The sequence below is a fragment of the Gekko japonicus genome, unplaced genomic scaffold (assembly GCF_001447785.1).
Source record: "Gekko japonicus isolate JY-2015 unplaced genomic scaffold, Gekko_japonicus_V1.1 scaffold222, whole genome shotgun sequence".
Lineage (NCBI taxonomy): Eukaryota > Metazoa > Chordata > Lepidosauria > Squamata > Gekkonidae > Gekko > Gekko japonicus.
This window is the reverse complement of record NW_015167063.1, coordinates 589,396-605,962: the sequence shown is the minus strand read 5'-3', so window position 1 is coordinate 605,962 and position 16,567 is coordinate 589,396. Positions and strand designations below refer to the sequence as shown.

The 16,567-nt window shown below is 43.7% G+C and overlaps 1 protein-coding gene across 1 annotated transcript in view; it reads left to right on the top strand.

Annotated features, from left to right (window-relative positions):
• Positions 1–16,567, top strand: part of GRPEL2 (GrpE-like 2, mitochondrial (E. coli)) — a 43,191-nt gene that overhangs the window by 7,475 nt on the left and 19,149 nt on the right. Inside the window, exon 2 of the mRNA XM_015412645.1 lies at positions 12,140–12,296. Within this exon, the coding sequence (XP_015268131.1) occupies positions 12,140–12,296 (157 nt within the window). The remainder of the gene's footprint in view (positions 1–12,139; positions 12,297–16,567) is intronic.

The window sequence follows — 16,567 nt, the reverse complement described above, 5'->3', positions numbered from 1 at the left end:
GAGCTATTATTGCCTTAAATGCTGTATGAAACTGGAATTGGGTGACATTGGTGGTTTTAAGTTGTTATGTGAACCTTAAGGGAGTTATGGGACAGTTGTGAATGGTGTGTGAGTGTATATGAATATTGTTGTAGATCACCGAAATGATTGCATCTTTAATTTCATTGTACTATTGAGCTATTATTGCCTTAAATGCTGTATGAAACTGGAATTGGGTGACATTGGTGGTTTTAAGTTGTTATGTGAACCTTAAGGGAGTTATGGGACAGTTGTGAATGGTGTGTGAGTGTATATGAATATTGTTGTAGATCACCGAAATGATTGCATCTTTAATTTCATTGTACTATGTACAATGACAACAAAGTATATTATTTATAGCAATATCCCACTGATCTTTTTTGTCTTTTAAAAGAAAAGTGGGCAAAGTTCCACAAGTGCTAATATGCACTGTGGAGGTCATAGTAGTAAAGACTGTAAAATTAGTTTTGCCAGTAGCTGAGTTCTAAGCACAGTCTGTTCTCTGTACTTAAGGCACTCAAGCCAGCTTGCAACAATAAAAGCATACTATAAAATCAAATATCAAAAGTGTTTCAGGAATTGTTCACTAGAAACCAACCCAGTCTGTTTATTTGGAAAGTCCAGCCGGGAAGGGAGAAAACGCACCTGTGGGGGGGGGGAGTGGCCACCTCCCAGCTGCATAGTCGATCTATGAAAGTCCTGCATGGTTGAGGAATGGGGCCCTTAGTAGGACCTGTGGGCTGACAAAGGAGGCCACTGTAGCTCCCTGAGGAGGAAGCCTCATCATGGTGGCCTGCTTCCTGGAACATCCCAGTAGAGGAGCCTGACAGTTAGCTGGTGTTTGCCGGCTCCTGCAATTGTCACATCATACATCATTCATAAGTAAGAAATGGCAATATTGTGAACTCCTCCCCATTAGAACCAGTCTTATCAATACCTTATAGAGCTGGTTCTCCTAGCACTCTATTTTTAGTAGCAAAAGGAGGTATTTTCTGTGCTTATAAGGCAAACTGATTTTTGCATTTTGACGTGAACAGCTGTGAGTCATACAGTCTTAGGAGTGTGCTCTGTACTGTGAACTCCAAAGTGCTGAAATCACTTCTCTTCAGCTAATGGGAGAATCTGAGATTGTTTCATCCTCATATTTGTAGTAACTCAGACTAGTCTGTTAAGGATCTTACTTCCTTTCTTATGCAACTTCCATCTACACCCACAACCAGGGGTCATTTCGTAGAAAAAGAAGTGCAGGAGCTCATTAGCATAACATATTAGCATAACTTACTTGCATATGCCACGCCCCCTGACATCACTGGAAGTGTGTCAGAAGGCAACACCCACCGCTCAGGCTCCACTGGACTGTTTTGGATTGCTAGTATGGGGGGGGGGGACGCTCAGATCTGCCCTCACAGAGGAGGGAGAGCTTGTACCTGAAGGTAGGCCGGGTGGGCCCTCTGGAACTTACCTGGCTGCTTCTTGTTTCTCATGGCCCAACTGACGGCTGCTGGGGGCAGGGGGCAGGGCTTGTTGCATGTGCCCGCCCCCGGGCTCCTTACTGTCAGAGCTCCGCTCCTGTGCACTCCTGCAGGAAATGACCCCTGCCCACAAGTCACAGACAAGACAAATGTCAGGCTGTAGAAGATAAGGATCTGTCTATTCCATTGTTCAGGATTGGTCATCATGGTAACAAAATGTATCAGCCAAGAACTCTTGAAAGATCTCTTCTGTGCACCCACTGCCATAGTACATCTTCAGAACTGGGCTTTGGAACTGCACTGACAGATATTCCCTATGTTTAAGTGGATCTGAATGGATTAATAGATCCCTGAAATTAGTTATTCTTCTAAAGCGTATGTTTGGTTTATTTTGACACCCATGGATATTTCGTAGGACATGCCAATGTTTTAAAATGATCTTTTTTTATCCTTAAGGCCCTAGGTGTAATATCAAATGCTGCAAAAATGTTTTGCCTCTAGATGACAGGTTCTATGTTCCTCTTTCTGAGAATCCATGACCACATATACAGAAAATTATAAGAACCACTGTAAGGGAAGGCTTATCTATGGGCTATATAGATGCACATACCTTTGAATTTTAACTAGGGAAAATCCAACTATTCCTTCTTTTTACATACTACCCAACATACTACCCAAAATACATAAAGATGTAATACCCCCTCCTAGCAGACCTATTTTGGTAGCATGTGGCTCAGTATTAGATCCATTAGCCCAATATTTAGATTCATTCCTGCAACCTTTTGTGACATCAGGTACAGCATATTTGACATCAGGTACAGCATATTTGAAAGATACTAAGCACTTTATAAACAAAATAGAAGGTATCCAGATAACAGAATTGACATATCTAGTATCTTTGGATGTTAAATTCTTGTATACTAATATCCCCCTGGAAGAAGCATGCATACTTATTAAAGATCATTTGGAGCACAGACAAAATAAGAACCCTCTGACACACTTTCTGATGGACCTCCTAGACATTATTTTTGAACGTAATTTTTTTCTATGGGATGGAAATTTTTATTTACAAAAAAATGGAATCTCTATGGGCAGTGTGGTTGCGCCCTCCATTGTGAATATTTTCATGCAAAATTTTGAAGAAACTTTTATTCTGGATGCTAATGTGAACCCTTTCTTTACATATTGCAACAAGTATTTTTGCTATGTAGATTATTGTTTTCTATTATATGAGGATGGAATTACTTTTAACACAATTTGTGGAATGGCTTAATACAGTACATCCTTCTATAAAATTCTCATTCACAGCTGATAATTTTGTGAATTATTTAGACACCACAGTTTTTAGAACTGTACAGAACAAATTAGCAGTTAAGACTTAACATAAATTGTGTGATAAAAACAGTTATCTGCATTTTCATTCTTGGCATGTCCCACATTTAAAATACAACTTGCCTTTTTCTCAATTCTTAAGAATAAAAAGAAATTCATCAGATACTTCTGATTTTATTAAGGATAGCAAGACAATGATAAAACAATTTATTAACAGAGGATACCCAAAACAAATTGTACATAGTGCAGCAAACAGAGCACAACAAATGGACAGAAAAGAAATTTTACAAGAAAAAAAGAAACACCAGAAACAAAACATTTTTGCAGCATTTGATTTTACACCTGGGGCCTTAAGGATAAAAAAGATCATTTTAAAAACATTGGCATGTCCTACGAAATATCCATGGGTGTCAAAATAAACCAAACATAGGCTTTAGAAGAACAACAAATTTTAGGGATCTATTAATCCATTCAGGTCCACTTAAACATAGGGAATATCAAGAAAAATTGTCAACTTGACCACTAGAGGGCATCATAAGTGTGGTAAAGGTAAAGGTTCCCTTGCTCGAAAACCAGTCGAGTCCGACTCTAGGGTTGCGGTGCTCATCTCCGTTTCAAAGCCGAAGAGCCAGCGCTGTCCGAAGACATTTCCGTGATCATGTGGCCGGCATGACTAAACACCAAGGCTCACGGAATGCCTTGTGTGGACTTTGCTGTAAACTTTGGAAACGAAAACATTGCATTTTCCTGAAGATAAATTTAAGAAAGAAATTTAAGAAAGAACTTTTGCATTTCAGTTCTTGTTCAACAAAGAATGTAATATACTTTTTGATATGCAAATGTTCTCTATTATATGTGGGGGTCACTACACGTCCAGTGACAGCTCGAATCTCTGAACACAAATCAAAGTTTAAATTAAAGAATATGGATACATATCTGGCACAACATTTTGTTGAAAGGAATCATAATTATGATGACTTTAAGTACACTGTAGTAGAAACTATTGAAGACAAAGGAAGGATTGGAATTCAAAAAATGCTTCTAAGAGGAGAAGCTTTTTATATACACTCTAGCATGACATTTCAACCAAGAGGATTGAATTCAGAATTAGATCTCTCATGTTTTTTGTGAATTTGTTATTTAGTTTCCTGTAAAATTGCCCGATAGTATATATTTTTAAAAATAAGAAAAAGAAAGGACGCCTTTTGCCTTAAATATAGGCTTCAGAAACATAGCTGCAACTATTTAAGACCATATTTACATTCTTAGAAGGACGGAGGTAGCGAGGCACCGTCTGGGTCCATTTGACTTTGGCAGCAGCATGCTTGGAAATAAGTGAGGAGACCTTGCCCAGATACTTTAACAGAAAAGTAGTAAGTATATTACAGGGGAAATCCTAAATAAGTGTTGGTCCAACAATTAATGTTATAGTGACTAATGTTAATATGTTTTCAGAATTAATGAAAGGGTCAACTTGAATGTAGGACTGAATGTAAGATTATTATATAGGGTAAGATGGATTTACTTTTCAATTTCTATACTCTGTTTTATAGAGACTGATAAGCCAGTATAACATAATGTAATTTCAGTGTAATATCACTGGAATTCTTTGTGTATAGTTTTGTTCCTGAGGAAAGACCAGATATCTGAAACACTTAAATATCCGGAAAAAGTGTTGAACGAAATGTATCAGCCAAGAACTCTTGAAAGATCTCTTCTGTGCACCCACTGCCATAGTACATCTTCAGAACTGGGCTTTGGAACTGCACTGACAGATTTCTGGCATAGGCTCATTCAGTCCCACGTTTCTCTGTGTGTGCCTCCTTGTGTACACAGCAACATTAGAACATGTACCAAGTGTGAACTGCACCTACATTACTGCTTCTCATTGTAACCAAATGACAACATAACTTACTTGAACATAAAACTAAATTTACCTTGGTGGATTAGTTTTACAGGCTATCATAGGTTTTTGCAAAGTACATCTACAATTGCTGCATTTGAGTGATTTATCTGCAGCATATTCATATAACAGCGTTCATCTGAATGCTGCCAGCATATACTGTATCACCAGCTTGGCGGCAGGAGGGGCTGTGGCTCAGTGATAGAGCATCTGTCCGCCATGCAGAAGGTCCTAGGTTCAATTCATGACATCTCCAGTTCAAGAATCTGGCAGTAGGTGACATGGAAGACCTCTGCTTGAGACTCTGGAGAGCCATTGCCAGTCTGAGTAGACAAAACTGTGATGGACCAGTGGTCTGATTTCATTATAAGGCAGCTTCATGTGTGCCCGTGCAGGGATTCAAGTTTTCAGCAGTAAAATAAGTGCAATGACTCAGCTAAAGTTATAGGTGCAGATTAATCTGTGGAGCAGACAGCAATAGCTGTTAGGACTTTTGAAAGAACCTGTTTCTGTGCAGAGTGCACAGGCCAGGTGTGACGTCCTTGCTTATTGGGGAGACGGTTTTACCTTTAAAACATACTCTGTGTACATGAACTTGGTAGATTTCTGCTGCCACCAGGAATTAAAAAATCCAAATTTCTCTCTTTTGGTAGAATGACCCAGGGTCTGGGCACTTCAGAGGACTATGTGGCCCTGAGGAAGGACTATTCTGATTGCTAGGATAAGTTTAAACAAAAAAATGATTTATTTAATAAAGAACAAAATAGGTTTCTGGTTATTTTGAACTGTTGCTGAAGAAAGGAACTTGTAAATATAACTGGCAAAGCTTGGCATCACAGTCTCTCAAACTCCAAAACTCCCTCTGACAGGCTTAGACACTCAATCTCTCTCATAGCCACACAGGCTAAACGCTTTGTCTTATTCACACAGAATAGACTCAAGCTCCCATAGTCACACAGACTATGCTCTCTCTCCAAACTTCACACACAGAATCTCCTCATAGACACCTCTCCTCCCACTCTCTCAGTCATCAGCCAATCACATCACACTTGTCTCCCTCTATCACTCTCCTTAAATTACTGCAATCACACTAAACATTAAAGAAATACACACACCAAAACAAGAAATCATTACACCAGATCTTTTTCTCTGTCCAGAGCTTAAGAAGAAAGAGAGCCTTCCCTCTCTTCTTGTCCAAGTCATTCTTGTTTGCCTAGTAGAGCAAGGGGGGAGGTACATTCCCCTTTGTGTGTGTGAAGCAGATCATCTGTGCGCAAGGACAGGTGAAAGATCTGTGCTTTCCGTGGCTATCTGTCAGGGATGCTAGGGAGGATGCATTCATTTGCTGCCTTCTGGTGTCCCTGTCATCAAGTCAGTTAATTGTAAAAACATGGTGCTTGCAAGCTATAGGCTAGAAAAAGAATTGCAATCTACTCTTATAACTGGTCAAAGCAATGGTATTCCCAGTAGTCATGTATGGCTGCGAGAGTTGGACTATAAGGAAGGCCGAGCGCCGAAGAATAGATTCTTTTGAACTATGGTGCTGGAGAAGACTCTTGAGAGTCCCTTGGACTGCAAGAAGATTAAATCAGTCAATCCTAAAAGAAAGCAACCCTGGCTGTTCCCTGGAAGGCCAGATAATGAAACTGAAGCTCAAATACTTTGGCCACCAAATGAGAAGGGAGCACTCACTGGAGAAGACCCTGATGCTGGGAAAGATTGAAGGTCAAAGAAGAAGGGGACGGCAAAGGATGAGATGGTTAGACAGTGTCATAGATGCAACGACCATGAAATTGAGCAAACTTCAGAGGACGGCGGAAGACAGGAAGGCCTGGAATGATCTGGTCCATGGGGTCGCGAAGAGTCGGACTCGACTGTGTGACTGAACAACAACGAGAACTCTTAAAACGTTCCCCCTTAATGTTTCATTACATTTTTTCACAAAGCGCTTCAGTACATGGAGACTAGATTTGGGGTAATACTGAAAACAGTATATTCTAAGTTTTGTTTTGTAAGTTTTATTGAAACAGAACAAGCACATTCAGCATGAATCTTTCCTGATCTGTATTCAGGATGTAGGTTCAGATGTCAGACTTCACCCTTTTTACCCCAGCTGTTGCATTGAACATTTAAATACTGGGATTCTTATGGATATTAAGGGGCATGATGGTCTTCTGAAATGCTTGGTTTTAAAAAGGGATGTGAAGGTGACCAGTTGACTGAAGAATTGGAGGAAATCAGTCTTAGTGTTGGTCACTACATGGGTCATAATTGCTGTGCCAATGGACCTTTCTAAAGAGCCCTTAAAGTGGTCTTGGATGGAGAGCTCAGCAGATAACTTGCCAGTCTGTAAAAAACCTTTATTTAGCAGCTGCCAGAGTACAACTTTGGGAAAGATTTTTTAGAAGGCAAATTGTGTGTCCTTTATTATCCTTTAAATGGATGTGTTTAGATCTGAATGGGCCTGAACTGAAACTGGGTGACCTGTTGTGTGTGCACGCTTGCACCTGGACGTCATGGTTGACTTCTGGTGACCCCTAGTGAGGCTTGGATGTTTCAGAGAGGTGACTTGTATTCCTTGCCTCTGCATCCTGGCCCTGGTATACCTTGGAGGTCTCCCAAACAAGTCCTTGCCAGTAGCCCTGCTTAGCCTCTGACAAGATCAGGCTTGCCTGGGTTATCCAGGTCAGGGCTAACTTGTTTTCAGTGTCATTCGAGAAGTATCTGATTGTCCAGACCCAGAATATAATATGCATTCTCTCATCTGCCAACCTGCAGTGCCTTCCTTCCATTTGAGTTGCGGAAGGGCTAGAAATAATGTAGATGAACATCTCTCTTAGCAATTCATTGTAGGAGTACTATTCTTTTAACGTTCCACCAGAGAAGAACTTGCAGTTCATTGGATAGTTATCTCCTCTTTTAAAAAGGACTTCTGTTATTAAATGGAGGCTTTATTCTAGCTTAACATAAAACTTTTTTGTTTTGTTTAATTTCATTTAATTTCTGTAATATTTAGGGGAAATGGTGTTGGAAACAATGTTTGGCTTCCTTGGCTACTCCAAGGAACACATAAAAGAAAGTCAGTCCGGAGTATCTTTTAGGGGAACTTTATTGACAATAAAGGGAGGTGAACAAAGGCGAGCTCCACTCAACATTCCAAACAACCTCCATTTATCACTTCTTCCCGCCGGCTCCACCCTGTCCTGTTCCTTACTACTGTCTTGCAAGGCATGCCAATGCAATTGTCTCCATCTTGCTGACTAGAAAGAGATCACCAGTGCAATTCAGGAAGTCTCTGCCTAACCTGCCTCTCTTGATTAGCTATTGGCTGATCTGATGTCACATAGGACTTTTGTTGTGTACGCAGGAATATTATTTGTTGCTACCATCACCTTAAAATACTCCAGTGTTTATTGTAATGTTTAGAGAATTATTGAAGATTGTGAACTTTGAATGAAGATTAGTTATCAATTTTCCGGGCTGTATGGTTGTGGTCTTGGCATTGTAGGACCTGACATTTTGCCATCAGCTGTGACTGGTATCCTCAGAAGTATAACACAGAAGGATGGAGTACTCTCTGTGTCAAGGTGAGAAGAAAAATGGTAGGCAGGTAATTTATATCTGCTCAGGAAGGTGGGATAGGGCTGAGTCATTATCTTGTAGGAGTTCCCCAGGCTGTGACATGCTAATGGAGGAGCTTTCCTGAGGAGGTTCTTTTGAAATTCTAATATTATCTGTAGTGCTATTGTAAGATGTAGAACATTTTGTGTTTTTTCAGGACAGGAAACCATGCCCTATTTATTTTTAAATTCCCTTTCCCGTTGAAATGTGTAATGAATGAATTTCAATGGCTTCCCTGTGTAATCTGATATGGTGATTGGATGTGTTGTCCAGTCTTTCAGTGTTTTGGAATGAGATACTGTGTCCTGTTTGAGTTAGGCTATGTTCAGACACTGCTGATTTTTCCAACTGTAAGAAGTGCATTGTCCAAAATTAATATGCTCAAAATGTCTCAAGATTAGGACAGAATTGTGACTTTCTCTGGCTTTCTGAAAGATGGTGTTATTTGTTGTTAGAGGTGGCAAGAACAAAAGCGGCTTCATCTATGAATCAGCCAATGCCTGGATCTTCGGTACATTTTCTTCAAAATCAGAGTTTCAGGGTGCTATGTGACACTCTACTCCTTCTGTGAGCTCCTGTGCTGCCAAACAAGTAGGTTAGAGATGCAGACTGCTGTGCTGTCACACTGTGATAATTTCTAGCACTGTTTCCACCTAGGTTTTTGTACTGGCAAACAACATAAGTGGATGCTAATGTGCCAGCAACAATTCTTGGTACCATAAGCAGCAGTTTGGCGGCACGCAAAGCTGTTCATGTGTCACTGAAATGGGCTGGGAAGGATAAATTGCTCTTTTTTAAATCCTAAAATAGCAGCTCTCTGGGATGGAACTGGGGCATAGTCTGGTGAGTACAGGGGATGAGTCCAAAATGCACACTATCTTTGAAACCGGCACTGAAGTTCTACCAGCTTCATTTCAAAGATCTTTTTTGAAATGTCCCACCTTCCCACCATATATGGCCCCACAAGGTGACATAAAATTAATCAAAAATACAATGGATTTGAAAACACACTGCTGGTGGACAGATGTTTCAATGGCCTTGTTGTTACACCCCCATAAACACATGGATGTATGTTCAGACTGAAGGGGAATTAGCTTATGTGTTTGCACAGGGAACAGAAAACCAAGATCTTCTACCCAAAGAGGTGGTTGTGAGTAGCACACTCAGTAGGAAAAGGATGACAGAGACCAGATTAAAGGTTTAAAAAGAAACAGGGAGTTTGGTTTAGGGTGTTGGCACAATATTAGGGAGGGGGAAGCTTATCCTAAGCAAATACTGAATCAACTCACAAACAGTATTAACAACCTGAACTGCTTCAATTAGGAGCAATAGTTACATTTAACCTGTGCAAGCCAGCAGTGCTTTGGAGGAATAAAAGGGGAGAAAGAAAATATACAAGCCTGATCATGAAGAGAAAAGATGGGTGAGAGTCCTGTCCAGCAGCAGGTGATGAAAAGTAGGTCTGTGGGTGAAGCTCTAAGGTTTGAAGGAAGGGGAAAGCTCAGTGATTTCAGCAAAAGTAAGGAAGGAAACCAGTTGTGGCGTTGGTGTAACAGGTAGGATCTAGAAACCAGCTACAAAGGTCTGGGGATTGTTTATGTTTATGAATTTCAATGACTTCCCTGTGTAATCTGACATGGTGATTGGATGCGTTGTCCAGCTTTTCAGTGGCTTGGTATAAGATATTGTGTCCTGTTTGGGTTAGGCTCTGTTCAGACACTGCTGATTTTTCAGGTTGGCCCAGTCTGCAGTGTCTTTCATGTTCTTTTATTCTTGTCTGAGTGCTACGCTGTGGCTCTTAGTCCATGCTCACAACCTGGACCTTGACAGTCAGGACCAGCCTGGGATCTCTTTCTTGCATTTTGTTTTGTTACATTTAATTTTAATATACTGGTAGTAAATATTACAGAAAATTTAGTAAACTAGTAAACAGTTCCGGAGGCCTCACTTCAAAAAGGAAGTGGACAGAATGGAGCGGGTGCAGAGGAGAACGACGGGGATGATGGGGGGCCTAGAGACCAAGTCCTATGAGGAAAGGCTGAGGGATTTGGGAATGCTCAGCCTGGAGGAGAGGATGTTGAGGGGGAACATGAAGTATTTGAAGGGTTGTCACTTAGAGGAGGGCAGGGAGCTGTTCCTGTTGGCAGCAGAGCATAGGACTCCACAATAATGGGTTTAATTTAAGGGCGGGAGGGTACCGGCTGGATCTTAGGAAAAACTTTTTTACAGTAAGAGTTGTGCAACAGTGGAATCAGCTGCCTAGGGAGGTGGTGAGCTCCCCCTCACTGGCAGTCTTTAAGCAGCAGCTGGACAAACACTTGCCAGGGATGCTCTGGCTGATCCTGCATTTAGCAGGGGGTTGGACTAGATGGCCTACTCTGTGATTCTATTTATCTAAACTGTATTTCATAATTTGCTATGAGCCACTTTGGGTTGGATCCGGACTAAATTGTCAATTTCCACCAGTTTTCCCTTTCCCACTGCATAGTTCCCTTCATGTAATTTTTTAGAGTCCATTTTCAGAAGCAGCATTTCATAGAGGGTTGCAGTAGGAAGAGGAAGCCAGGAAAGTTCTGATCTGCTGATGGAACATTTGGATCCATAAATATTTTTCAATTGGTACCTTGCTGGTGCAGATCAGTTGTGATCTCTGATCCTTTCAGTGAAAAACTGGAATAGGGGATTTTAGGGAAAGTACTATAGCACATTAGGAACTGGCAGTAGTACTCCTTCAGGACTTGATGTCGCATAGAAAAATATTGGCATTTCCGTAAGCCACTAAGGCAAAGTTGTAGTGCTCTAAGCATTTTGATAATTGTTTCATGACACCCACATTGTCTGGTCACCAAAAATACAGCTCTCAGATTTGCAGAAGCTATTTACCTTTTGTTCAACGGTAACCTGTTAATCAGTAAAACTGTTCTAAATACCTGCCAGGTGAGAGAAATCAGCTAAGCTAAACAGTGGTGTGCATAGTGTGGTATGTTGCCAGGTCCCTAAGGGTGCTGAAACCTTTCAACAAGGCTTTGTCCCACAGAAAATTCATGCTGGAAGCATCATAGAGTGGAAAAGCTTGTCCTGCATTTCCAGGTTTTTGGAGATACACAGTAGCAAATGCCTGGTTCAGCAACCTGCTGTAATTTTCTTAATGGACCTGCTTGTTGAAAATATAATCCTGAACAAAATTACACACTTCTAAAACCGTTGACTTCCATGGACTTAGAAGTGCAGCTCTGTTTAGGACTAGAAAGAAAGGGTTGTTGTCCTTGCCAACAATCAGTTAACTTCATTCATTTGTAATGCAAAAGTCAGTGAGATTGGTAATCAGGTTACCAAGCAGTGTGTGAAAAGGCTTTGTTGTTTTCAGTTTACCTCCTGCGGACAGAGTATGCTCAGCACCTATGCTGGAAGATTAAAGCTGAGTTTGTTGCTGGAGGAAGGGATTCCCACCCATTATCACAGTAGGGAGATTAGCTTCCTTATGTACTTGAGCCCAGTGGTTCCCAACCTTGTGTGAGTCTGAGGAACCCTTTTTAACATCAAAAACGTTGTGAGAAAATACATAATAACAAAGATCAAAATTGCAATGCTTAGTGTGCATATGGATTCACAGGTCCCTGAAATAACTCTGTGGCCCTCACGAAGGGAACCACTGCCTTACTCCATAAATGGCAGGTACCAGTGGGTTAAAAACAGTAAGGTGGATGTATAGTTACTTCTAAAATAGATTTGTGGCTTAGTCTCACAGTTCTGACTCCTGTTTATGTCTTTCCACCTCTCTGTGTCATTTCAGAGGTTTATACTTTGCCTTCAGCACTGCTGCACAGCAGAGGAGCACAGGAGATGACTGTGGTCCAGAAGATCCTCGTGATGAACCTAAACATCTCCTAGATGATAATACTTCGGAGCACAAAACCGTCAAATTGGAAGAACAAGTCCATGCCTTAACAGTAAGTACCCTGCTCGGGGCACTCTCTTAGCCAAGAAATGCAGCATCTTTTAACTGCCAAATTGTCTTTAAATGCTTGTGGTCCGCATGCTCGTTTTCAGAGTCAAATATGCCTGCCCAGGCCTTTTAAAGCTGGGCTGGGTGACCTGCAGTGCCTCTGAGCGGCTCCTTTCTTTCAAAGGAAAAGCAGTGCTCTGTGGGATGGTGTCTCCTGCTGTCCCTCTTGTCCTGCACAAAACAGCTCCTGCAGCTGTGATATGCAGCTCTGTTGTCCACCATCATCATTCAACAAGAAAAAACAGCTGGTCTAATCTAAGTGGTATACTTATCTCAGAGACTATGTTGGTGTAGACCTCTTAAAACACATGGACAGTAGTTGCTACAGACATTGAGTACATTTGCCCCCCCAGTCAGAGTAATGAGACGGACAACAGTTTGGATCAAACAAGGGCCACTTTATTAACTATATAGTTTGTTAACCACAAAACGTCAAGGGAGCATTTCCGAAATAGCAGAACAGACAAGGCAGGTGTCAGGCTGACCAGCCTCCTTGTCTAATATGTGGGTGAGCCACCAACCCCGGTCTTGAGCCATTAATCTGGCTTGCGACCAGCAGCCTAGCCACTGGTAGCCTCCCAGGAGCGCCTACCCCTGAAACCATACCGCTTGCAGAGAGGAGCTTACCCAAGAGGTTCCCAGAGGGAATCATCATTCACCGCCCAGGGCCTTAATAACCCGCAGGCCATTCCTGAAGACCCCCCGGTTCCCAAAACAAGGAACGGCTTAAGATGCTCACCATTTTCCGCTTCCTTATCCCTGCACTCTTCTGCCAAAGTGACCAACCTATTTAACAGCCACGCCCCAACCCGTTGTTCCACTGCCCCAGTGTAAGGTAGGCGAAAACACCACCACCCCATTGCCAATCCTGGGTAATGGTGAAAAATTCCTACCTGGCCCCCTTGGGCGACCAGCCTTACTGCACCAGTGTAAGTTAGGCAAAAACACCACCACCTCATTGCCAATCTTGGGTGATGGTGAAAAATTCCTACCTGGCCCCGCTTGGGCGACCAGCCTCAGCCTACACTAGAAACAGGGCGGGCGGGCGAGCACGAGGCAGCAACTGCCTGGGCGGGAGCGGAGCCGAGCCTAACTAGGCTGGCTCCTCCCCGCCCACACCCCAGCGCACTGTGCTGCGGCGCTGTTGCTGCCCCGCCCTCCTCCGTGGCGGCGACTGGGAGCTCCCTTGCCCCCCCCCCAGTCAGAGTAATGAGACGGACAACAGTTTGGATCAAACAAGGGCCACTTTATTAATTATATACAGTTTATTAACCACAAAACGGCAAGGGAGCATTTCCTAAGTAGCGGAACAGACAAGGCAGGTGTCAGGCTGACCAGCCTCCACGCTTTTTTTTCCTGACACGGCCACCTAACAACCTAAGGCGGCCCTGATCCCTTGCTGAATGTCCTCCAAAAATAACTTGTTGCCCTCGTTTGACAAGTGAATACCGTCCTCCCTATAGAGGTCCGTCCTACCGACCACTATTCCAGGGTGTGGTAAATATCGACCCAGACCACCCTCCATAACCTTCTGGATTTGTCTGTTCACCTTGCGACGAGCCCAGTCGATGCATCTGGGATCCCCCAGGTTGCACCATACGTGCCGTGGTAAAATTGCGGACCAAATTACTTGCACCCTGGGCCATCTTGCCCGTATCAGTTTCAGGCCAAGATCATTGCCACCCAGGTGCACCAGTAAAATATCCGGAGGCGGCCCACGCCGTTCCTCAAACAATAGGGGAGTAACCTGGGCCAATGCATGCCCCTCCTTCCCCACCATTCGACCAACGCCAACTCACTCAGCCCCAAGTGAGAACCAAACGTCGTCCTCTTGGCCTGATGAGCGGCCCAAAAAATCATACTGTGGCCGCAGATGGTGACTCTCCTCCATGCCTGCCAGCCCACAGCACCTGAAAAAGAACTGTTTTAGAACGTGTTCCACTCAAAACTTGCATTGACGTACATACCCCTTAAAACTACGGGATCTCCATCGTCCAATGCCTTGTATGTCCTCCCCCGAATACCCCATGGCAGCAGCCGTGGAAGCAGCTCCAATTCTAAATGAATGGGTCCCAAAACGGAACCCGCCTAGACCCAATTGATTAAGTGCCCTCCGCATCAAGTGTCCAAAATTGAAATTTTGACAGAGGGGACGCAACCTTATGCTGAAATAATGTACGAGACTCAGGTAATGGCGTACCACCACCACTGGGCATAATTCGGCTTTAGAACAACGGCCCAATTCTATTACTGAACCCTTACCCCCTTGATCAGTCTTTGACCGCCGGATAGTAATGGCCAAACTAGCCCCTCGGACCGTGATGTCTGCAAATCTTGTAGCCCTGTTTGAAGTGTCACTCCGTGAAGCAGGGACGAGCTCGCTAATACGCAGAGCTCCAAAAAATGCTATTAACGCTGCGGCATGAAATAGAGCAGCCTTGTATTCATCCGCACAAAGGCCAGGCCACAACGCCCACAGGCCCTTCAACACCGACGGAGTCAACGGCTCCCTGTCATCTCGCTGCTTCCCGCAACCACCCATCCAACATCTTTTTGACACCGAAGTCGGTCGTCCTGTCCGCATGCCCAGCCGCTTTAGCCGCGTAGGCGAGGGAAGCCAGCCTGCCCCTTATAGAGCGAACTGACAAGCCCTTCCGCTTCAAGTAAATGCAAAACTTGCATAAATTGTGGAACTGGGATGGGCCAAGCGTGCCGTAATCCAGCCTCTTGTCTAAAGGCGACAAATTGTTGACCGTCCCTCATGTATGCATTCCACGTTGAAGGGGCAAGGGCCAAACCTATTGCCCGCTCAGCTTCAAGCCTCCAATCTGCCAAAAAGTGGGAGGCATCCTTACCGGGCATTCGTCCGCTTCCAGGGCCAGTTGACAGAATCTCCCCATCTGTTTTTGAAAGAGAGCGTCAACGACCCCATTACTCACACTCGGAACATGCCTAGCGCGAAACAGTATGTTATTCCTCAAACATAGCAATGTATATGCCCTAACACCATGACCCGCGCTGATTTGGATGATAATGAATTTATTACGTGTACTGTGGCCTGATTGTCGCACCAGAAGTGGACCGTATGGTCAGCAAACTCAGCTGTCCAAATCCCCACTGCTACCACAATCGGGAAAAACTCCAAAAAGGTTAGGTCCCAGCCTTCCCGGAACCAATCCTGCAGCCAGTCCTCCGCACACCAATGCTGCACTGTGTCTATTTCAATGCCTAAATAAGTCAAGATGGGTGTCGGGCCTTCAATATTTTCCTCGGCGAGGGGAACTCCCAGCTCTGCCGCCAGTTCCATGAAACTGGGCAGCAAAAATTCACACTGCCACGTCTTCCCACGCCCCACAAACAAAAAATCATCCAAATAGTGAGCTGTAGAGCACAACCCTGTTCGCGAACGCAAGGCCCATTCCAAAAAGGAACTACACCTCTCGCATGCAGCACGAGACACAGAACAGCCCATAGGAAGGGCCCTATCCATATAGTAATATCCCTCAAAAGCAAAACCTAGTAGATCAAAATCTGCAGGGTGAACTGGCAGTAGCCTGAAAGCTGACTTAAGGTCGCACTTTGCTAATAGTGCGCCCCGGCCACAAGCTCGCACTACATGACCTGGTCAAAGGACGTATATTTCACTGAACAGAGCTCATCTGGAATAGCGTCATTCACCAAACCACCCCAGGGTACGATAAATGATGAATGAGGTGGTACTCACTGGGGGCCTTCTTTGGTACAATGCCCAAAGAAGACACCCGTAAATTAGGCACCGGGGGGGGAGGAAGGAAAGGCCCCCAGCACTCTCCCTGCCTTACATTCCTTCCCTATTTTATTTTGGACTACACTTTCCATCCCTTTTACTGACTTTAAGTTGGGAGCCCTTAGGGGGCTCCGTTCGCCTTGAAAAAGGTATCCTAAACCCAAATGAAAATCCCTCCAATGAATACCTACTGTCTTGTTTGTTCAGGTAACCCCGCAACAAATCTCTCAACACCTTCAGTTTAATTGGGCTGGGCCCCTTTGTCAGTAGCGGCCCCATGGCCTCCTGTCCCACCTGGCTGCTTGCCTCCCCTTGTTCCAAAATGCCCTTTCGGTTTGGGGCAACCGGAAAGTGGATGAGGCCCCGCGCACAGGGGGCACTCGTGCCGAAAGGAACAGGACTTCCTACCACAAGTCCCCTGAGAGGTAAACTCCCAACACAGTGGGCAC